Source organism: Miniopterus natalensis, chromosome 16 (assembly GCF_054644295.1).
Source record: "Miniopterus natalensis isolate mMinNat1 chromosome 16, mMinNat1.hap1, whole genome shotgun sequence".
NCBI lineage: Eukaryota > Metazoa > Chordata > Mammalia > Chiroptera > Miniopteridae > Miniopterus > Miniopterus natalensis.
The window spans coordinates 4,710,081-4,733,114 of record NC_142096.1 but is presented as its reverse complement, the minus strand read 5'-3'; the positions used below and the strand labels follow the sequence as shown (position 1 = coordinate 4,733,114).

General features: G+C 44.5%; 1 protein-coding gene across 4 annotated transcripts in view; it reads right to left on the bottom strand.

The window, feature by feature from the left end:
• CPQ (carboxypeptidase Q) overlaps nt 1-23,034 on the bottom strand; it is a 202,093-nt gene that overhangs the window by 164,681 nt on the left and 14,378 nt on the right. For all 4 annotated transcript variants that reach the window (XM_087825150.1, XM_016198465.2, XM_087825152.1 and 1 more), the window contains exon 2: nt 13,038-13,498. In XM_087825150.1, the coding sequence (XP_087681276.1) occupies nt 13,038-13,467 (430 nt within the window). In that variant the 5' untranslated portion in view covers nt 13,468-13,498. The remainder of the gene's footprint in view (nt 1-13,037; nt 13,499-23,034) is intronic.

Genomic DNA, 23,034 nt, shown 5'->3' with positions numbered 1-23,034 from the left:
ATAACTACAGCACTGGCTGATGTAGTTAGAGCATTGGCCTTCACACCGAGGGTCTCAGGTTCGATTCCTGGTCAAGGGAATTTACCTTGGTTGCAGGTTCATTCTCTGGCCCTGGTCGGGGAGCATGCAGGAGGCAACCAATCGATGTGTCTCTCTCACATGGATATTTCTCTCTCTCTCTCTCTCTCTCTCTCTCTCCCTCCCCCTTTCTCTCTCCGGCCCTTCCTTCCACTCCCTCTAAAAAAAAAAAAAAAAAAAAAATGCAAAAAATATCCTCAAATAAGGATTAACCAAAAAAAAAAAAATAACTATAATATAGAGAATTTTTTGCTTTCTATTATAATCCCATCTAATGAATTTAAATGTTTGTATAATATACTATGCCAGTAAAATGTTTCAGTGTCTCTCACATTTTCTTGTCAATTTTTTTATTTTTATCCTATGTCTGAAAGTCATATTTCCTACAACGTTATTTGATGTGTTCTTAATGTACCTCAAAGTTTATATACCTAATTAGGTTTTCTCCCATTCGATTCCAAACAATACCAATAAGGTTAGTAAAGACTAAAAATAATGATGAATTTAGCCAATTAGAGTCCATCAACGGCCTAGGGCCTTGATCTGTTACCTAAAAATAAGGTGTAGTCTTCATTCTTTCTATAATCAAGGTAAAATATTATTTTTTTAAATGAAAATATTTATGAAATGCTAGAAGAATGCCACATAGATAATATGCTGCAGTTCAGCCTTTAAGATGTGTGGAAATTAATCTTAGATACAGTGAAATTCTTCCATCCTACAAAGTTCCAAATAAAGACATCAGTAGCCTTTCAAAGATCTGGACCATTTTTATTAGCTTAAAAGCGGAAAGTTTCTGTGGTGACCCAAAATTACTTGAACAGACTCTAAAAATGAAATGCAATCACATTCTTATTTTGAAACCTAGCTTCTTAAAGAAAACTGGATGACATTTCTCTAGCCTTCTACGTGACGCTCTCTTGGTTTGTCATGTTACCACTGCTGGGTGCAGTGCCTTCTATCAAGTACTGTGGAGGGTCCAAAGAAAATAAAACAAGAACCAAGTCTTCACAAATTTCACAGACTGGTTTGGCAACTGCTTCAGTGAGAAACAGCGGAGTGAACAGACCTGACGAGGCAATCGATGCCTCTCACAAGCAGATGTTCTAACTAGATGTTCTGACGCGGGCGTTGTAACAAGGAGTCAGGTGAATGTATCACTGCAAAGCTGAGGATACGCTTAAGCCGCTGCAGGTGAATGGACTTCACCTATTTGCTTGGTTCTGCTTTACTACACTCTAGAGCTGAGAAAGTACGCTCTTCTAATAATAAAATAATAACTCAGGTGCCAACTGTGCCATTACGTAGCGTGCTATCACATACATACTCCTACTCGTGTCACTCCTACCCAGTAGATAAGACTATTTCCCTCATTTTCTGTTAGAGAAAGCTGAGGCTTACACATTAAGCCACTTATTAAACAAAAAGTAAATTATTAAACAAACGTTACTCTAACCGCTGAGAGGTTAAGATTCCACAATCCAGCACGGCCTCCCCACATTGCCTGGCACACTCCCACTCAGTTATTCTCAGACATTTAGGGCCCATCAGCAAGGTGCTGGGCACTGGGGGTAAAAAATGTGTAAGGTACGGTAATTACTAAAAAAGATTGCTTTCTTTCAGGGAGGTGCTCATGAAAGTGTCATCTGGCAAATGGAATGATGAAGCTAAGAGATCCCCAAAGGTGCAGGAGTGAGGAGGCATCAAGGAGAGCCTTCTGTAGAAGGCGAATTCGAAACGGCGTCTTCCAGGGCAAGCAGGAGTTAGCGGGGTGGGGGGGGAGTCCCAGGGGGGTACAGGGGAGGGGGCATTCCAGGCAAGCCTCGGCACATGCCCATGACGGCAGAGAGAGAAGCAAGGCAGTGGCTCCGAGGACTTCTCAGCAAGCTTGGCGTTGCTAGAGGATGATGCTCAGGGCAAGACACTAGGCTGGAAAGTTTATTACTCGAGAGCCGAGGCTGAAATATATAAACTCTAAAGGGGAGCTCTTTTGGTTTGTAATAGAATGTTTCTCCTTTCTCTTTCAACAATACATTTTCTATTTTTTTAATTTTTTTTTTTTACTTTTCTTTGTTTTATTACCTTCACCTGAGGATATTTTTTCATTGCTTTTTCAGAGAGAGTGGGAGGGGGAGAGAGAGAGAGAGAAACATCGATGTGAGAGAGACACGTCGTCAACTGGTTGCCTCGAGCACGCACCCCCACTGGGGCCAGGGATCGAGCCTGCAACCCAGGTACCGGCCCTCGGCTGGAATCAAACCCGCAACCCTTCAGTCCACGGGCAGACGCTCTAACCACTGAGCCTAAGAGGACAGGGCACATTTTCTATTTTTTACAAGCAAACTATCTTACCTACTTCGATTTTTAATAAGCTTTTTATTGAATCATAATCTACAAAGAATAAAATTGATCAATTTTCAGTATACAATTCAGTGAGTTTTGATAAATATATATAGTCATGTAACCACCACCGTCTTCAAGACAGAGAATTTCTATCGCTTCTAAAAGTTCCCTCAGTCAAGCTCCTGTCACCAAACTTTTGTCATTAATAGAACTTCATATAAATGGAATCATATGTATGTAATGTCCTGTGTCTGTCTTCTGTCACTCAGCATAATGCTCTTGAGATTCATCTGTGTTGCGGTGTCCATCAGCCGCCCATTCCTCTGTATCGCTGAGTAGTTTTCCACCGTGAGGATGCATCGAGGGGTGTTTATCCATTCACCAGGTGATGGATATGTGAGTCACTGCCAGCTTTTCATTATTATGAATAGAGCTACAGTGAATATTCACATATGAGCCTTTGTGTGGGCATATGTTTTGACTTCTCTTAGGAATATACCTAACACTGCAGGGTTGTATACTAAGCATTTATTCAAATTTTATAAGAAACTGAATTTTAAATAAGTTGAAACTATGGGGCGATAATTCTTCTTTTTATAAACAAATGCTTCTTTTTAAAAAAATATGTTTTTATTGATTTTTTAGAGAGGGAGGAAGGGAGAGGAATAGCAAGACAGAAACATCGATGAGAGAGAAACATCGATCGGCTGCTTCCTGCACGCCCCCTCCTGGGGATTGAGCCCGAGACCTGGGCATGTGCCCTGACTGAGACTAGAATTGGTGACCTCTTGGGTTCATGGGTGGATGCTCAACCACTGAGCCACAATGGCAGCGCATGATTCTTTATTCTCATTAAAGAACCTTTTGGTCAAACAGCCCAAAGCACTTCTCAAATGTCCTGCCCGGTGCATGTATTTTACATTAGTAGCACAGACTTACGGACCTACCCCCTTGCAGTTTTCAAAGTACATTCACATGTGTGATCCTATTTCACCCTCACAGCAACTCCGTAACATAGTCCTGGTTGACGTTCGGCTGGTATGTGTCAGGAAAAACCTTACCAGACGCGTATGGCATCTGTCTGATTGGCCAAAAGCCAGGCCACGCTGGCTGTCAGATAATGTGAGTATCACTTGTGAAGTAGATAGTACTGGCCCATTTGAAGACGAGAAAACTGAGGCTCAACAAAGTTAAGAATCTAGACCTCCACGAGCCCCTGGAAAAGCACAGGGACAGAGAACACCTACCTAGAGCTTCCAAGCTCCTGTCCTGCCCACCTGGGAAGGAGTAAGCAGTGGGCGCAGGAGGTATCTGGTCTACAGTCAGACTGATGAAAAGGGCACCTGTCGTCCTCCAGGTCTTGCACGAGGACTTTGTCCTCTGATGTGCCCAATTCAGCTCTAGAGAGTTTTAGCAAAAATGCATCGAATGTCTCTCCCTAAGGAGGGGCAGGAAGAGACAACAAAATCAGAGATGCCAGGAGCCTGCATCTTTGAGAGGAGAGGGCTGTGAGCCAGGCTCCGCAATGACAGGGACCGGGGATTTTCCACGCTCCGTGTATCCAGGCCCGTTGCGATCCTACGATCAACTCTCGCAGATACCTGGCAGCTGCAGCTCAGCTACCAAGCTCCACTTCACTGCTTCATGATTTTTGTTTTTCTTTCTTTCGCTAAAAAGAAAATATTTAGGTAACGTCAAAGGAGCTTTCCCCCTCGTCTTCATAAAATATAGCCATAGTGTCGCAATCTTACCAACCTTCCCTAAAAACAGCTACCTGATCAACCTTTCGTCTGGTAAAACTGAGTAGCATACAAATGAGGACAAGATCTACATGATCTGGATTCAACAGCAACCCCAAGATGCAGCCATGGTCTCGGAAGAGTAGCAAGGACACCAGAGGCCATAAAAGGTGTATTTTTCTTTGAGGGGTGGGAATCCCTCACATATGTTCGCCCTGACATTGTCCCTTGTCCCAAGCTTAATATGTTCAATGTTTGACAAACTGCACTGGGAAAAGAGCCTTTCAAATCTGAATATAAATGTAGTTTGTTTTCAAGGTTGGTCTGAGTATAAGCACAATCTGTCTTTAAAATCTAGTATCTAAAACGGATCCGCCCAGCCAGCATGGCTCAGTGGTTGATTACAGACCTACGAACCAGGAGGTCGTGGTTCGATTCCGGGCCAGGGCACATGCCCTGGTTGTGGGCTTGATCCCCAATAGGGGGCATGCAGGAGGCAGCCGATCAATGACTCTCTCATCACTGATGTTTCTCTCTCTGTCTATAATCAGGAAAACATGATTTTAAAAGACTGCGTGGAGCTTACACGTCCTACTTGTGCCTAATTAGCTGTTCAGCTTTTGTTCGGCCCCGGCGTATCACCCAGAGTGCTGACAAATAAGCGGTTAATAAATGGTCTTCGAGATGAAAATGTGGCATAAATGCAGCCCGAGGACCAATGTCCTGTTCTGTGGACAGAGAGGGCCAAGAGCCTCCTGAGAAAACAGCGCACTGAACGTTCTGTGGTAATTTCTCCCAAATTAAGCAGAGAACACGCACTCGGAAAGAAAGGTCCAGAGCAGCCCTCCACGGCAGTCCGCACTTCCACCAAATTACATCTTGCAAATAATTATTCTGTCACTAAAAGCCACGCTAGCTTCTTCTTAAGGTCGCTTGCATCACAGTGAGACAGATGAAGACGGTTTATAACACGGCAGCGGAAAGGAGGGAGCACTAGCCGGCCGGGAGGCTGGATGGAGCAGGAGGCTCCGAGCATCGCTTCATTTATTCGGCTGTTAAAACCCAAAACCCAGATAACTTACTAAAGTACACCTCTCAGCAACCGTCACATCAAATACATGTTATGCTACCACTAACAACACTTATAAATACCAAAGCAACTGATCCCAGACAACTCATAGTATTTTTATAACTTGGTCTGGTCACATAAGTTAGTAGCAAAGATTAAAACTTAGAACCCTCTACTCCTCCCTCTCTATGCTGCTACTAAGAAATGCCAAAGTAGGTGACCATCTAACCTCCCCCCGCTAGTCTCACTCCGGAAATAATTTCTGCCCTGAGAGAGGTACGAACACATAAGGCGGCCTTAGCCAGGCTTTAAGTCTACTTGGTTCCCTCCCAGCGCCATCCCCACTCACTCCTGCCTCACCACGAGCGTTTCCTCCACCTCCAGCCATCGGGCAAGTGCGGCTGGTACTCTCGCGGCCTTGCGTCTTTGCTCTCCTTCCTTCCTGTGCTAAGAACACACTTTCTGCCTTCACAGCTCCAGTGACTCCTTCATCTTTCAAAGTCACGTCACTCTGGAGGCCTGTTCAACCCCCAGGGGCAGCGAATGCCCCTCCTCCCCATGTTCCTATCTTACTTACGCCAGTGCTTTCTCCTGATTTGGTTCATCTGTATCTCGTCTCCACCTAACCCTGTGCTGGGTATGAAGTGGGTGCCAGTGCTGTGACCAGTAGGGGCCATCTTAAGAGCTGAAGGGACAGAGATTATAGGCAGCCTGGCCTGGTCAAGCTCGCAGTTGCTGCAGCGTCTACAGAGGATTCAACAGTGTGTAGGATTTAGCTGAAGAATCTGGAAATGCCACATGGGTGGGATCAGTGACCGCCCTGGTCCATTGTTATCACTAAGCGGCATGTGGTGATACTGTATAAGAGGACATGGCTGCTTTCTAAGGAATCAACTCGAAAATGTCAGTGTATTAAAAACTAACCCATTACCCACTGTCTTCAGCCGCCTTCCCTCCCCAGCCCTCCTCTTTCTCTCTGTGATAACGTTACGGTTTTTCTACAAACCCAGCCTTGAAAGCTTTGTAACACTGATTCCTCCCATTCCTCTTCACTCGTATCTAAACTACGTTCACTGATCTTTATGTAATATTATTTAGTGCCCCATTTCTAAGGTCATTAGTCCAAACTATTAGTCCCTCAATTCTGACCTCTCTCTGATTTTTCTCCTTTCCATCCATTTGTCGCAGAACCAAGAGAATGTTTTCTGAAAAATGTTTATCTGAGAATTCCCCTATTCATAAGTGGGCACTAGTTCCCACCGGCTATAAATCTGACCCGGCCCTACCTTAGGTCCTGCCACCATTCAGTCATCATCTTCCCTCTAACATATCATCCATATGGACCTTTCAGAAATGCCCTCCACCATACTTTGTCATATATATGGTATGAAATAAAGAAGTAATGATCACCAACAAAATGCACTTCTCAAGGTCTTCTTGGAAGAACTCCTGTGGAAGGTGGTCCCAAGAAAAATCTGATAAATCTCGGGCTCAGAGGCAAATGACAAGGGTTAAACACAATTTAACCCAGCTTTAACAATTTCACGCTCACGTTCCCTCAAAAACACTGGGTAGATATCATCTGGTGCCAGTGGTTTATTTGCAACCCACATGTTAATCAGGCTTTGAGCGTCCAATGCATTTACCAGTAATTGATCTAAAACCCTTAAGCCACCACTTCTAAAGAAGGCAAGTTTTCTCCATTTTTCCCTCTGGAAAAAAAAAATGTTTTTCAATTTGATGACATGAAGTTCTAAAACCTTCTGGAAATTTTACATGCAATTTTTCATGACAAAGAAAATGAAGAGTGTAAGGGGTCCCATAAGGCCTCAGCCTACTGAGCTCCCCTAGAACAGTCAAAGTGCCTTCAGCTGATTGATATTGTCGATGCATTTTCCCCAGAGCCATCAAAATGACACGCTCTTAGGAAACCACTGTCAATGTGAAATGCATCGCCAAATTTTTCTTTACTATAGCAAGAGTATAAAATATGTACTTACCAGCTTGCTTCAAGTCACTGTAATTCTAAGAATACAATGAGGCTGTCAAAGAAAACTTTTACAGACTAAGAAAAAGTTCCAATTAAATCTAGAGCAATAGCCTGACATAGCTGCAAATGGATCAGCCTTAGGCTCCCCTATTGGTGAGGCTATAAGCCAGAAACTAGGGGGTGAAAAACAAAAAGTCACAAAAGCAAGGACTCAGCCCTGCGGTGTGGATCAGTGGTTAGAGCATCAGCCACACACCGGAGGGTCTTGGGCTCGATTCCTGATCAAGGGCACATACATGGGTTGCAGGTTCAATCCCCGGGCCCGTCGGGGGGCATGCTGAAGGCAATCAATTGATGTGTCTCTCTCACATCAATATTTCTCTCTCTGTCTCCCCCTTCCCTCCCACTCTCTCTAAAAATCAATGGAAAAAATATCCTCAGGTGACGATTAACAACAACAAAAAGTATATTGAAAGAAAAAATGGTTCCTAAGAATTTTACTGACTTTTTCATATCTAGAGGCAGTTTCAAAACTATTTTTTACAATCCTCTTAAGACTTCCTAGGTTATTCCAATGAACTCTCCTTTTCTGATATTTATCAAAAACAGAAACAAATCTCTCCTTTAAAATTCTATTCTTACATCTGTATTAAAGGATTTTTATAGCCATGTTATTTTATTTTTTATTAATTTTTAGAGAGAGAGGAATGGAGAGGGGGAGAGAGAGAGAAACACTGAGATGAGAGCTAAATATTCATTGGCTGCCTCCTGCACTCCACCTACCAGGGATCCAGCCCTTAACCCGGGCATGTGCCCTGATGGGAATTGAACTGGCAACTTTTTGGTGCACAGGATGACACCCAACCAACTAAGCCACACTGGCCAGGGCTATAGCCATGTTATTTTAAATAGGAGGAGGGGAAAAAAGAAAGAATCTATATTCTAACAGCAGGGCTCTGGTTATGTTAATTATTGTGTATTTAAACTTTGTAACCATTACTTCTTATTTCAAAGGACACTTCTTAGTATGTGGCAAATGTTCGTGATATATGGCACAGAAGGACACAAATGTATGCAGTTTAATCTCAAATTTGTATAATAAAAAATATATATGCCTATGAAAATATTAAGAGAAAAAATAAAAATGTTAGCAATTACTCTGGAGGAAAAAATCATGGATGACTTTATTGTTTTTACATTTATATACCTGCTTTCTACACTGAGCAGGTATTACTTTTATATTCAGAAAGTGATCTAAGCAAATGATGGGCCAACAACATCATCAGTACGCAGAGTGAAGAGCTGTTTTTTCATTATTACAAGTGACTAGCACTGTAAGGAAACAGCTCCCTTAAAAATGCACTATTCCTCACAGATGGATGAATAACTGCGGTGCTCTGTACTGAGCACAGACTAGGTGCTGAGGAGAGAGAAGTGGGTTAGACTTAGTCCAGTCCTTCAGGGCCCCACACTAATAGGAAACACACAGTTGGGAACATGCACTATTTGGGGAAAGCCCGGTACCTCTACAGGGATGTCGGTCCCCACAGAGGATTGCTAAGTGCTCGGTGACCTGCTGAGTTGGGTTTAGAGAGAACCCGCGAGTCACGTGTACCGAGGAAGAGCAAAGCCTCTGCCCGAGCTCTTCTTTCTCGCCCGCATGCCAGCCTCTCCTCGACTCGGCTGCTGACTCTCATTGTCTTCCTCGGGCCATTTAAATCTGATGTCCGCTGTGTTATCTCGGGATTAACTGTAGATTATACTTTCTCCTGTCTCACTTCTAAGACTAAGATTTTTTTTAAATTGTTGTCAGATATTCCGCATTTCCCCGTTTTTTGCCCCCCTCCAACACACCCCCGCCCCACCCCAGCTCTTCCCCACATTGTTGTCTGTGGCCATGGATTATGCATGTATGTATACATGATCTCTGGTTAATCTCTTCCTGTCCCCTCCACCCTCCTCCCCTCTGACAGCTGTCAGTCAGTTCCATGTATCCAGGCCTCTAGACCTATTTTGTTCATCAGTTTATTTTGTTCATTAGATTCCACATGTAAGTGAGATCATGTGGTATTTGTCTTTCTCTGACTGGCTTATTTCACTTAGCATAATAGTCTGCAGGTCCCTCCATGCTGTTGCAAAGGGTAAGAGCTCCTTCTTTACAGCTGCATAGTATTCCATTGTGTAAAGGTACCAAAGCTTTTTTATCCACTCACCTACTGATGGGCACTTGGGCTGTTTCCAGATCTTAGCTATTGTGAATAACACTGCCATGAACACAGGGGTGCATACAGTCTTTCCGACTGGTGTTTCTGAGTTCTTAGGATATATTCGCAAAAGTGGGATTGCTGAGTCAAAAGGAAGTTCCATTTTTAATTGTCTGAGGACCCTCCACACTGCTTTCCACAGTGGCCGTACCAGTCTGCAGTCCCACCAGCAGCGTACCGGGCTGAGACTAAGCTTCACTCAGCATCTCATCTTACTTGGCCTGCTTGTATATGTGTCTTCTTCCAACTCCCTGCAAATAGCTCACAGAGCTTGACACAAATAATCTAACATATTCTATAATACTCAAGTCTAGAATTGGAAAGTTTAAAAAATTACCTTTGGTTATATAAGCAATCTGCTCTGTAGCATACACCTGGAAGAATTCTGTTCTCATAAACTCTAGCTTCACTGATCCCTTGTGAATTTGTATAAAAATCACAGCCTTTCCAATCTGGAAGAGACCTGACAGGTTCATATTCCTGTCAACTCTCCTTTTACAGGTGGCAAAATTAAGATCCATTGAGATTAAATGACTAGATCAAGGTCACACAACTAGTACGAGGCTAAACCAAGGATACAACATGGGTTAGAAGTCCCTCTATGCTGACTTCACATTATCTTCTGAGGAAAGTTTTCCACACCTGGTCTAGCTTAACTCTCCAGGCTCCTCAGAGCTTAAAATACTCCAGTTGCCAGACAACTGTTTATCTACTTTGAGCCCCAGGGAATGAAGAGTGGGGTGAAAGTTAGTCTTGAAACACAACAATAGATTCCAGTAAGTAAAACTCAGTTCCCCTGGGTCTTGAAGGCCCCAGGAGCAATCAGTGACTTGGCTTAGTTTTCAATACCAGGCAGATAGCCAGAGAAGAGCAGGCCTAGGTACAGAATTAAAAATGAGGATGAAAAAAAAATGAGACAGTGTCCAAAAAAAATAAAGGTGCAAACACCAATATACTCTGCCATCACAGTACAGGTATCAGCAGCTTTGAGATGAATCTGCTTCAATCAGATTGCTAAAAAGGAAAATCTTACCAACTGAAATAACGTGAAACTATTTGTATGTGAGGCAATATAGTCTAATGATTAAATGCACAAACTACGGAGTTAACAGTTTTCATGCCTGAACTTGGCCTCTCTTACGAGTTGTGTAACCCCAAGCAAACTACCTAACCTCTTGGAATCTGGTTTTCTCACATGGAAAAAAAAAGTCTAGACCATTTAAGGCTTAAAAAGAAAAAAAGAATAAAGAAAAGAAAATATATACATCATAGATTCCTGTGTAACAGAAGGCAATTGAACAAAACTGAATGACACCATACAACTCAGGCTGAGGGGCTCCCTGATACCTTAGAGGACTCTACCATGCAGTCTCAGAGTGATCAAAACTGGCCATCACAGTGGTGCTTCCAGAATGGTAGAGTGAGAGACTTGGCAGATCTCTCTTATAAAACATTTAACTGGGAAAAATTATTTTTTTAAAATCACTTAAGGTCTCTCAAAATTGTTCTAAGGGCATACAAATGGAGAAACATTCACTCAGGAAAGCCTACTAAATCTGAATTAGAATAATGAGAGTCTAGCATTTGGACCATGACCTGCTTCCTTCTCCCATTCCTAGCTCCATGTTACAGAAACTCTGTTACAGGCACTCTACTTCAAAAGGACTGAGGTACCATTCCTCAACCCAGTCCTTACTCATATGATAGAAACTCTATCCCAAGTGTAGCTACCAAGAATACTGGGACTCTGATCACCCCTGCCTCAGCCCACTCACAGGCAGAGGTTCCACATGAGAGGAGCAAGCTGAGAAGACCAGGAGATACCACCCTCCACGTCTAGCACGTGCTAGAGATATCACTCTGGGAGAAACAGGCCACTCTCTGTGCCTGCCTCCTGGGAACTAGCACATAAGTTCTCCCAGGGAAGAGGCAGGTGAGGAAGATGACTAAAAGTAAGATGAAAGCAAAAGATCCACACCTAGATAAATCAGAGTCAAAATGCTGAAAACCAAAAGAAAAAGAAAATCTTGAAATCAGTAAGAGAAAATGACTCATCATGTAAAAGGGAAGCCCATAACATTTACAGCTTACTTCTCATCGGAAACAATGAAGGCTAGAGGACAATGGGATAACAAAATCAAAGTTTTGAAAATAAAAAACTGTCAACCAAAAATCTCAGATCCAGTGAAACTGTTTCAAAAGTAAAGATTACATAACTAAATAAAGATAGAAGCCCAGAAAATTTTCTGATAGCAGATATGCTTTGGAAAAAAAGTAAAGAAACTTCAGGCTGGCAACAAGTGACACCAAACAGTAATTGGGATCCCTATCTTCACAAAAATAAAAATAATTATAAGGAAATAATATAAGTAACTATATGCCAACAAAATACATAACTCAGATAAAATGAATAAATTCCTAGAAAGACACAAGCTACTAAAACTGACTCAAGAAAAAATAGAAAATGTGAATAGATTTACAACAAGAAAAGATATTGAATTAATAATTAATCTTCCCACAAAAAAAGCCCAGGACCACTTGGCTTCACTGGTGAATTCTACTACAAACTTAAAGAATTAATGCCAATCTTTCTCAAATTCCTACAAAAAATAAAAGGCAAGGTAATAGTTTCTAATTCTTTGAGGTGAGAATTATCCTGATACTAAATCAGACAGAAATCTCACAAAACAATAAAACTACACACCAATATCCCTTATAAATATAGATGTAAAACTACTCAACAAAATACTAGCAAACTGAATTTAGTAACATAAAAAGATTATACACCATAACCAAGTAGGACTTATCCCAGAAATGCAAGTTTAGTTTAACATCTGAAAATCAATTAGTGTCATACATCCCATTCAATATGGGGGAAGAATGATCTTTTCAACAGATAATGTTGAGACAACTGAATAACCACATGTGCAAAAATAACACTGGATTCCTGTCTCACACAATATACAAAAGTTAGCTCAAAGACCTAAATGTAAGAGCTAAATCTTTAAAACTTTTAGAATAAAATATAAAAATAAATTTTTGTGACCCCTGTTTAGGGAATGGTTTTTTTACATATGTCACCAAAACCACAAGCAACAAAAGAAAATTTAGATAAACTGTACCAATAGTGGTATATAACTCATTTAAAAAGCGGCCCTATAGGCCGACTGGTCGTGGCTCAGTGGTTCGATTCCCAGTCAGGGCACATGCCCGGGTTGCAGTCTCGATCCCCAGTCAGGGGTTTAGGGGAGGCAGCTGATCAATGACTCTCTCATCATTGATGTTTCTGTCTGTCTGTCTCTCTCCCTCTCCCTTCCTCTCTCTGAAATAAAAAAAGACATGTGTGTCTTTTTTAAAAAAGCGACCCTACACAATGACCTTTCTTAAAGAAAAGTAATAGCAGAGAATTCGTTAAGCCAATGGAATAGGGAATGATTACATTTTCCTTCTTATCACCCAAATTATAATATGAATCATGATACCATAAGTTACATCACATGACACTAGTTTTATCAAGTGCACAGCAAACTGACTTAAAGACAAACAAGCGATACCTTCTGGAGGAGTCCCAATGCTGCTTCCAAGGCCCAGAATAGCCATCTTCTGCACCCTGGGCTCCAGCATCAGGGCAGATTCTTCCCCCCTCTGCCAGTGGGGTATTTTGACCTGCTCCAGGTGCACATTCTCTAGCCCGTCTTCTTTGAGGTTTCTGTACATGATTTGAATGGCTTTTTCTAGGTTCTCAGAGCCACTTAGTCGGGGCCCAGTCGTGTCAACCAGAAGGGCCAGTCGCTCAAAGGATCTGTTCTGTGCTTTACCATAAACGGCAAGGTCTATGATTGCTTTAGCAACATCTCCATAGCGGGCTATTTCTTCTTTTATTTCTTGAAAAGTCCTCTTCTGGGCGTCTCTCCCGTATACAGCTTTGCCAGAGTTCAGGGATAGAAGGTGAGCACCCACAAGTGTGAGGAGAAGCAGCTTCATTTTTTCCAGTTTGTGCTCTTCCCAAAATAATCTACGTAAATAAGAGATAGGCTTTAGGAAACGAGTCTCACCGCTATCTGCCCATGACCCAGGGATTGCTTTTCCGACAAGATCATCCTCCCAATCCCAATTACAATTGCATCAAAAAATAAAACACCTAGGAATAAATTTAACCAAGGAGGAAAAAAGAGCTGTGCTCAAAAAATTATAAGACACTGAAGAAAGAAACTGAACAAAATACAAGTAAGGGTGGAAGATCCAGCAGTAATAGGATGGATTTGGAGCAACATGCCCTAGGGTGCAGCAGTGGGATACAATGAACACTTCCCACCCTTCATGCAGCCAGGAAAGGAAGGAAGGAAAGTTGCTTTGTGATTTTCACTACCCTCTGTCACCCTAGCTCGGAGAATTCACCCAACTGCCGCATCAGGACAAGGACAGAGTCTGGAGTACCTCAAGGTCCCCAAACAAGACACTCCTTATCCCATACCTGGTTATGCCTTGGAATTTTCACGGAGGGAAAGACAACCCATGCTTACAAAAGATGCATTAGTCAGGCGATTCATTTACAAAGACACCCGAGATCTTCTGTTTAAAATCCCTAAAATACTAATAAACCAGTTGGCAAGAAATAAAAAATCTAGCGCATGCTCAAGCAATTATAGGACATCTGAAATGTCTAAACTCAAACTGCACCACGTTTTTGAAAAAATATTCTTTGTTCTTATACACAAAAGGTTGAAGTCATTTTCCTTCACTTGAATTCAAGCTATGGAAACATTAAATATTATACTCTTCAAAATGTTATACTTTAAAACCCCCCCTGCTGTATCCTGCTTTTGAATTCAGCAACATATATTCAAAGCCCACTTTGGAGAACTCTTTGAAAAAGGCCTGCTTTTCATGGAGTGTCTTCACAATCCACTGTTACAGATGATCTTTTTCACAAAAAGAGATAAAATTTTTCATAATGTCATTTTCATTCTTTTCTACTTAAATCTGCAAGCAAACTAAGCAAAACCCATTTTTCTTCTACTGTGAATTATATTCTAACAATAGCTCTGTAGTTTGAGGAAGCAAAACGAAACCTTTGCTTCTCTCTCTCAATATTTTCCTAAAACGCCAGTTCTTGAAAATGTCTCAGGCAGTGACAGAGATGCCAGAACGAGCAGGCTAAGTGAGGTGGAAAAGACACAATGAAAGGAGAATGTGCCGAAAGAAGGAGGAGATTTAGGGCCCGGGATTTTTATTGACACTGTATCGCGTCACTTTTCCTGCTAAAGACTGAATATACTACTGACATGAAAATGTAAATATTTCTCCTAAACCTCCCATTGCCGAATAGGGCTTACCGCTATAAATTCAACCCAAAGCCTTCAGCCCAGAGCGTGTAGCAGACATAAAGACCAGAGGCGCTAAATCCCAGCACAGTCCCTGGCACACTGAAGAAAACCCCACCTAGTAAACCTGGTGAAACTGGAATCGAGTCTTGGGAGTTGATTTACTGTAGTTACACAGGTGTCACCCCTGGGGGACGCCGGGCAAGGGACACAACAGATTCTCTCTGTTATCATTTTTGCCACATCTTGTGAGTCTATAATTGTTTTAAAATAAGAAGTTAATAAGAAAAAATAGACTCACTTACTTGACTTTTTTTTTTTAAAAGTTCAAACATTTTTAAAATACTGTAACATTATACGTCTGGGGGGGAAAATCACACAGAAGTGAAGCAGAACTGGTTTTCTTTGTTAGAATCAGATGCCAGCACAGGGAGGGGAATGCCCCAGGCCCACCTCCCCTACCATCTTGGACCAGGAATCACCTGTATCCAAAATAGCTTCCATATTATTTTTCCTAAGAGCCATGAAAAGGAGGCCTCATTGCAAATGTCTCTGCCCCTGAACCTGTCGCCCCGAACAAGGTACGGACACTGCAGGGATGAGGGAGGATGGCTGAAGGAAGAGAGACAACCCCTAACAGCTGGGAAAGAAGCCACGCGTCACAGTCCCCTTTCTTGTCTCCCTGGTCCTGGGAGTCCAGTGGCAGCAGGCTAGTGAGGTGACGAGAGAATGGCAGGTGGCATGTGACTGGCAGTGCCCTTCCCAGAGGGAACCCCCAGAGCTCTGGGCTGGGAGGTGTGGGGATGACAACCTGCTGGGAGAGGTCCCCCGGGAGCCCCCTCCGCTCACACTGAACCATCAGGGCCCGCTCCCCACGTGCCAGGGACCTCATCCCATCAGCCAGCGAGCCGACTCATCTCGTGCCCCTGACATTTCGCTATTTACCGGTGAGTTTTTAGTTTGCCATCTAAGAACATTAACTGGGCTCACTTCTTTCCCCCAGATTTCTTTATCCCTGTCAAGTTTCTTGAGTGTGTAAAACAACAAAAACTAAATTCCCACTGCTCAAAAGTAGACAGCTTTGTCATATAGTTGAATGCAACTGACTTCCAACCTGCATGGTGATGGGGCTGAGAGAAATAAATACGAAGCTCCCTGACAGGCTGCTTAAGTGAAATATGATTAAAATTCCAATACTGTAAGTGAAATCAACCACGAACCCTAGAACAAACCTTGTATTCTTGGCTCACAACACCTGTACTGAAATTCAGAGAGTATATGAGACAGCTCTCGGTCCCTTTGTTGGCTGAGAGCGCCAGGCTGACCATGAACATGGACGCTCTTGAGAACAAGGGTCTACACCGCTGACTGTCACCTGTCCACACGCCAGCAGGCAGCAGCCATACCAAACTCATCCCGCCAACAAAAGCACTGAGAAGTCGTCAAGAATACAGTTTACACCCTTTGGGGCCGAATACAAAGTGGGTAACCCAGACATTAGCAATTCTGAGGTCCTACAACCTAAGAGAACTGAAAGCAGGGGGATGAAAGGAAAGGGGACTGTAGACTCGTGAATCCTAGTTTTCTAGGACTTGGACCCCCAACATCAGAGTAATAAGAAGTGCTTTATTTCTGCCAATAAAACCAGGGAAGCATTTGTCTTCGGTCTGGTGATATTAAAAAGCTATTACAAGGCACGGCAGCCTCTTCCAGAGGCAAGAGAGGGAATACGGCCTTCCTTGAATCAGACAAAGTGCAGGAGTCGTCCAGAGATGCTGCTGCAGAAAACTATAAAGCTGGAGATATATAGATTTAATTACCGCTCACCAACATAGGGCTACAGTGCGCAGGCTGTCCTAATGCGTCTTCACTGCTGAGCCGCATGCTTCCCCCACGCATCTCCCCTGAACCGGTTAATAACAGATTCCAGGGAACACTCCGGTAGAGATATTAGCAAGTGCCTTGGAACATGCCTTCCAGTTTCCCGCGCTTGAACCAGGCTCCCCGCCCACAGAAACGCGAAGGCAGAGGGCCCTCGGGGAAGCCCGCTGCTGCGCGCAGTCAGCTCTGTCACAGCCCGAGCCGGGGGGCCCGTCCAGCGAGTCGCTTACTGCAAAGTCTGCTGTTAAACTCGTCACATAGACAAATATGAAAAGGCTGCCTCACTGAGCAGCTGTTAAGTTTCACGAACTGAAAAAGAAAAGGCCACGTAGCTGTATACTGTTAACTCAACAGAGAGTCACCGTTCAGCTTACAACCCGATAGGCGGGGAATACTGTTCCCCAGATCTTGACATTTGCTCTGGGCTGGGCGGCTGCCCCGCAGCAGCAGGCGCGGGCGCTGGCTGAGGCCCACGCACAGGCTGCCACTGAGGAAGCGGGGAGCCCGCGGCACCCGGGGCCCCAGGCTCCTGCACAGGGGAGAGAGCGCTCGCTTCTCAGCGGTGTCCAGGGGAAATTAATGTGCTCGTTCCTCTCTGTCCCCGTGGTCAGACATTCATCAAAGCTGGCAAAAGAGAAGAGTTAAGCCAAACAGATCCACAGCAATGCAGCTAAAACAATTACTCAAAGTGCCTAATCAGTCGACGTAAAGTAAAACCACTGTAGTAGCACATCGGTGCACAGCCAGAAGAACCATCCTGGGGGGAAAGAACATTCATAAGACAAGTTTTCTAGCAAGTGGAGAAAGCAAGGTGATCAGCTGATGTTTGACAGCAGGACATTTAAAAGACAACTTAAGAAACCCAGGCGGTCGCGGTTCGATTCGGGTCAGGGCACATGCCCGGGTTGCAGGCTTAATCCCCAGTCGGGGCCTGCAGGAGGCAGCTCGTCATTGACTCTCTCATCACGGATGTTCCTCTCTCTCTCTCCCTCCCTCTCTCTGAAGTCAATAAAAATGTATTTAAAAGAAAAATTAAAAGGGGGTTAGGGAGTCACTTGGAGAGGGATGAGCTTGCAGTGTGCCAGGAAGCTCCCCGTGGAACAGGCCGCCCCAGTCCAGAGGCGAGAAGGCAGAGAACAGGACCAGGAAAGTGGGCACGGGAAGCCAGCCGAGGGCGATTCTGCTTAAAGAGCAATTTCTAAATCCAAAAAGTAATTTTTTAAAGAGAATCACATTTATCAGGAGGCCAGGTGTATAAATGAAAAGATTATGAAGATAGACTTACAGACAAGACTCCTGGGTCCCAACAGAGCCTGCAGAGGAAAAACGGGAGCTGAGAACCGGTTACCTCGGGAAGAGACTAAAAAGGCTTGGGAGGGGAACAGGGAACGCGCCCGGCTTGTTGCAAGTTCTGTGATTTATTCCCGGTGTCTCCCCGGGTAGACGAAAGCCCACAGTCGGGCCGCTGGCACCACTGTTACGGGAACGAGGCGAGGAGGCCCCAGGTTCGGAATAATCGCCCCTAGCTGCCTGGAGATCTTCTGAACCCGGGGGACCGCCTCTCCCCTAAAGGCAGCGCGTTTGGTTTCCCTCCAGAGAAGGCAGGAAACTGTGCCCTTTGAGGCCGATGAGAAGTTTTGGGTTAACGGCAGATTCTTCTGGAAAGCCCCGGGAATGAGTCGGCAACTCCCGCCTGACGCGCTTGGCAGCTGGGAGGCAAACCCGGCTGAAGGCTGGGGACTCGCCGCAGGGGAGGGTGGCCCTGGGAGGCAAACCCGGCTGAAGGCTGGGGACTCGCCGCAGGGGAGGGTGGCCCGGGCTTGGAAAACGCAAAGTCGCCTCAGGAAGGGAAGAACGCACAGAAAGCAACGCAAAAGGAAACGCAGAGGGGCCAGGAGCAAAGCTCGTGGGACTTGCTGCGGAGTTGGGGGCACTGCTTGCTGGCAGGGAAGCGCCGCGGGCCAGGCGGAGTCCCCCAGAAGCAGCGGCGCCATCGGCGCTCACAGCACAGCGGGCAAAGCTGAGCCGCGCTTCACGGTGATTTTCCCTGTCTGTCCGCTTCCCTCCCCTTGATGACAAAGGCGGTCACCTCTCAGGGCTCCCCGCACCGTGGCAGCTGGCCCCTGCCCCCCCACACACTCAGGGGCACACCCGTCTCCCTCCACCCCTTGCTCAGAGGCCGGCCGCTCCCCCTGATGAAGTGTCCCCTGCAGGACATGAAACACCTCGCACTGTCCCTGAGGAAGGCCCAGACCGGCTGCTGAGGGGAAAGACCCTCGTGAACTGGAAGCGGGAACATGAACGCTGGGTGACAGAGGCGACAGCCGAAAACCCTCCAGAAGTGACCCCCCTGAGTCCACGGCAGGGCCCGGTCTCTGTGCCTGGGGAAGGCTGGCCAGAAACCAGAGCCCACCACACCACACCGTCGCTCAAGAGTACTGCTCGGAATTTTAATTTAACCAAGTTCTTAGCAAAATGAAGGAGAGTAGCTACAAAGACTAAACACGTCCCGTCTTCAAGCTCCTCCTGTATCATCTCCACGGTACTAAAGCTACTATGTGGAACGTGGTTATGGATTGTAAAATAGGGTGTTTAAATGCAGTGACTATAAGAGCTGCTATTCCCTGGTTGAAAATGAACGTTAGAAGGAACTATTGATGTCTGTCTACAGGTTTTTTCTTTTCTATATAAAAATGAGAAACCCAGGTAAGCCTCTCAGAGTCCCACAGACGCCAATTATTTGCACTTAACGTCACAACTTCAAAATGTTTAAGACGCTCTGAACTTCAGTGGGTTCTTTCTTTTAGAGACTGGAACAAAAAAGAGCCGAATTGCCTTAGCCCGTGTGTTTGGAAGTCATATGGTTTCTGCACCATCGAACCCATGCAATTGTTCAGCAATCCTGCTCCGATGCCTTTTTCCAAAGAACAAAACGCATGGCTTGGCCACCAGGAATGTTCAGACTTGAAGCCAAGTCCAGAGCAGGGTGGCTCTGCTGGGCTATCACCCCCGAAGCCCCGTCAATTAGCAAAGTCGAATCAACCCAGGAAACCAGCAGAAAGAGGTCAGCCAAACAACTAAGTCCAGATTGCAGGAAATCTGCTTCTAGTTACGTCTCTCTCCTGTTCCAATCACATCTAGGTGCATACTTCAATAAAGGCATATGCAAAAGCTGGTTTTACTGAATTCCACAGCCAAAGGGGGAAGCAAACTGTGAACTTGAAAAAAAATAGCCTCTAGCAGAACCAAAGCAGGAAGGTCTTAGGAGTGGGAAAATGCTTGTCACCCACGACCTCTGCACCTTGGCAACAGAGCACCGAAGATTCAGAAGGGCAGTTTTTACCTGAAAATTCCCTATGAAGCTTCAAGCAAAATGCTCAGCCACACAATAGTTTAATCAACACACATCCCGAGACTTTTATAGCTTTAGTTTTTCTTGTTAGAAGATCTTGCCTCTCTCTGACATAATTACGAGTTCCATATTTTTGCCCTAAGGCTAAAATGCAAATCATTTCCTGGTAGCCCACAACTTCCCAGCTCTGACTATATAAGGCAAGGCCGCATAGCATTGAAAATTAAAAACATCATTTTCCTAATGTGTGTATCATTATGATGTTTACCAATGTGCTTTTGCTGGTTGAGTCCCATTTCCTATGTATTTCAGTCAAAGGCCTGCTGGCATCATGATGGAAGGAAGCTAAGCAATGCGGCCTCAAAACTTGGCACAGTTTCCTTCTCTTTGGATTCTCTTATGAGTTCCTTCACGGGGCTCCAGAATATCTGTTACAATGCCTGTACCTAGCAGGGGCTACATTCCTCTCTGATGGTTCAGGTCCTCCTTATGCCTCTGAGAAATGGTTCTCCTCATTCACCCCTAAAACATCTCTGTTGGCAGACCTGGAGGAAAGTCCTGACTCCTCCACTTAGGAGCCTGTGCAAATTTCTTCACTTCTCTGGACCTGTCTTTCCCCTTCCATAAAGTAGGAATGACACTACCAGACTTACAGAGTTCTTGTGATGCACGTTTCTTTTTTCTTTTTTAAAAAAATATATCTTTTTTATTTATTTCAGAGAGAGGAAGGGAGAGAGAAACATCAATGATGAGAGAGTCACCAATCGGCTGCCTCCTGCACGGCCCCCACTGGGGATCGAGCCTGAAACCCAGGCCTGTGTGCCCTGACCAGGAATCAAACCAAGACCTCCTGGATCCTAGGTCAATGCTCAACCGCTGAGCCACACTGTCTCTAACAGCCCAGGGCATAGAATAGGTGCTCAGTCAATGGTAGTTCCCTTCACCTCCGCTGCTTCTTGTCCATGCAGCTCCTAGTTCTGGCACTGACAATAGGTCCCAGACCTAACAGGAGTCATAGAGAAGATAATGGAGCCTGGAGATCATAATAAGTGGAAGAGCCTTTTATAAGCTATGCCGTCTTGGACATCTTCATAGGCTAGGTCCAGTAAAGCCAGGAAAAATGGCCAGGGGCTTAGGTCATGAAATCACGGGAACCTGGGTCCAAACTGCAGCTCTACCAGTACTAGCTGTGTGACCTAACCTCTCTAAATTTCAGTTTCCCTGTGTGTAACTGGGGGGTAACAGTAATGCCTGGGCTGCAGGGTTATGAAGAGTATTAAACGACAAAATGTACTTAAAGGGCCTAACACAGCAGGTGGTATGTTGTAAAAACTCAATGTTGGGGATCATTTCCTGTTACTAACAGCGACAGGCAGCACCCCCTTGCCGTGCTAGCCAAAGACGTGGCTCCTGGTCAACCTGGTGCCGCCTTGCTCACAGCATGACTTTGGACAAGTCAATTTAGTGATCTGTGCCTCAGTCTCATCTGTAAAATAGGGGTGATAATGGACTGCCAACATTCTTCAAGCATTGTTGGGAGTATTGAATAAAATAACGGATACAAAGCACTCTGCAAAAAGTACGGTATAGAAATTTTAGAAGATATTATTATAATACAAAATGTTATAGAAATGCTAATGAAGGTTAATAGTAAGGTTCTTACGTTCATCAAATAAGCAAGTTGGTCTGTATAGGACTTAACTGGGTGCGAAACAAAAAGTCAGCCCACAAGCATCCATTAGTCAGAAAATCACACTTCAGAAAAGAGTTTTCATGCTTCATCCATATTTATATGGTCTATTTCTGACTTTGGAATTCAACAGTGCATTTTCCTAATACTAAAATCTCCTCTCTCACCGGAGGTTTCAGAGAAAGCGCAGACAGGAGGAGAGAGAGCATGGCACCCCCGAGGGCAGATTAAAGGCAGCTCGGGGCTGAGCAAGGTGAGCAAGCCCACCCCGCACAGCCCGGAGCCACCTCCCGACTTGGTCGGGGGACAGGACTGGAGCGCGCATATTAAGTACATGCTGAGACAGTGGACTAAGTAAAATATCTCACCAGACATTTATTTTACCCGTTTCTTTTCTTCTTTAATGTGACTACTAGAAAATGTTAAATTAGGTATGGAGCTCACATTATATTTTTATTAAACAGGGCTGTTGTAAGAAAGCTGAATCCTGCACTCATTACGATCCATGTCTTCACTGAGTAGTGATGGATTGAAGTTTTTCATTGTTAAAACAGGTGGAAGGGAAAGAAAGATGTGCCTCAAGCTGAAAAGTCAGGACGATAATAAATGAAGTCATTTGTTGATTGAATGCAAAGTGAGGGACTGAAATCCTTATAATCCACAAACTTCACCTCCCCACCAATACAGAGTCACAAGTAGAAAGGAACTGAGATGCCACCATTGTCTTAGCTTTGGGAGGAAGGAAAGGGACTTTCAAGTGCTCTGGCAATGGTAGGTAAACAAAAAGGGAACTTAGTGATGTTCAGGGAAAACCTAATTCAGTCCTATCTTTAAAATAGGTTTGAAACAGAAGTCATCTGTTGAGATTTGAGGAGGGTCTATATAAAAGATTCTATGCACCACTCTGTCCCAGCCATCAATTTATACCTGAAATCCTGCAAATTTCTTTGTTAACATATATATTAGTTGTTGTTTCCAGGGGACACCTTGTGAGATGTACATACTCATATCAGAATAAAACACTAAATCCTACCACTTACTAGTCTCTCACATATTTTCCCCGCCCCCAGCTCTCACCCCGATGCCAAACAATTCAGTTCCTCCCCATATGGCCCTGGTTCCTGTCAAGCTGCTGCCCAAGTGCTGGTGCTCAGAGGGAGTGAGGCCAAGTCAGTCCGTGTGCGAGCCCCGTACGAGGATCTGCCTGGGACTCCGGCAGCCCTGTGTCTCACTGAGCCACTATCTCTGATGGTTTTTACAGCCAGAAGTTATGGGCACTTCTCTTCCTGGCACTGGAACCCTGG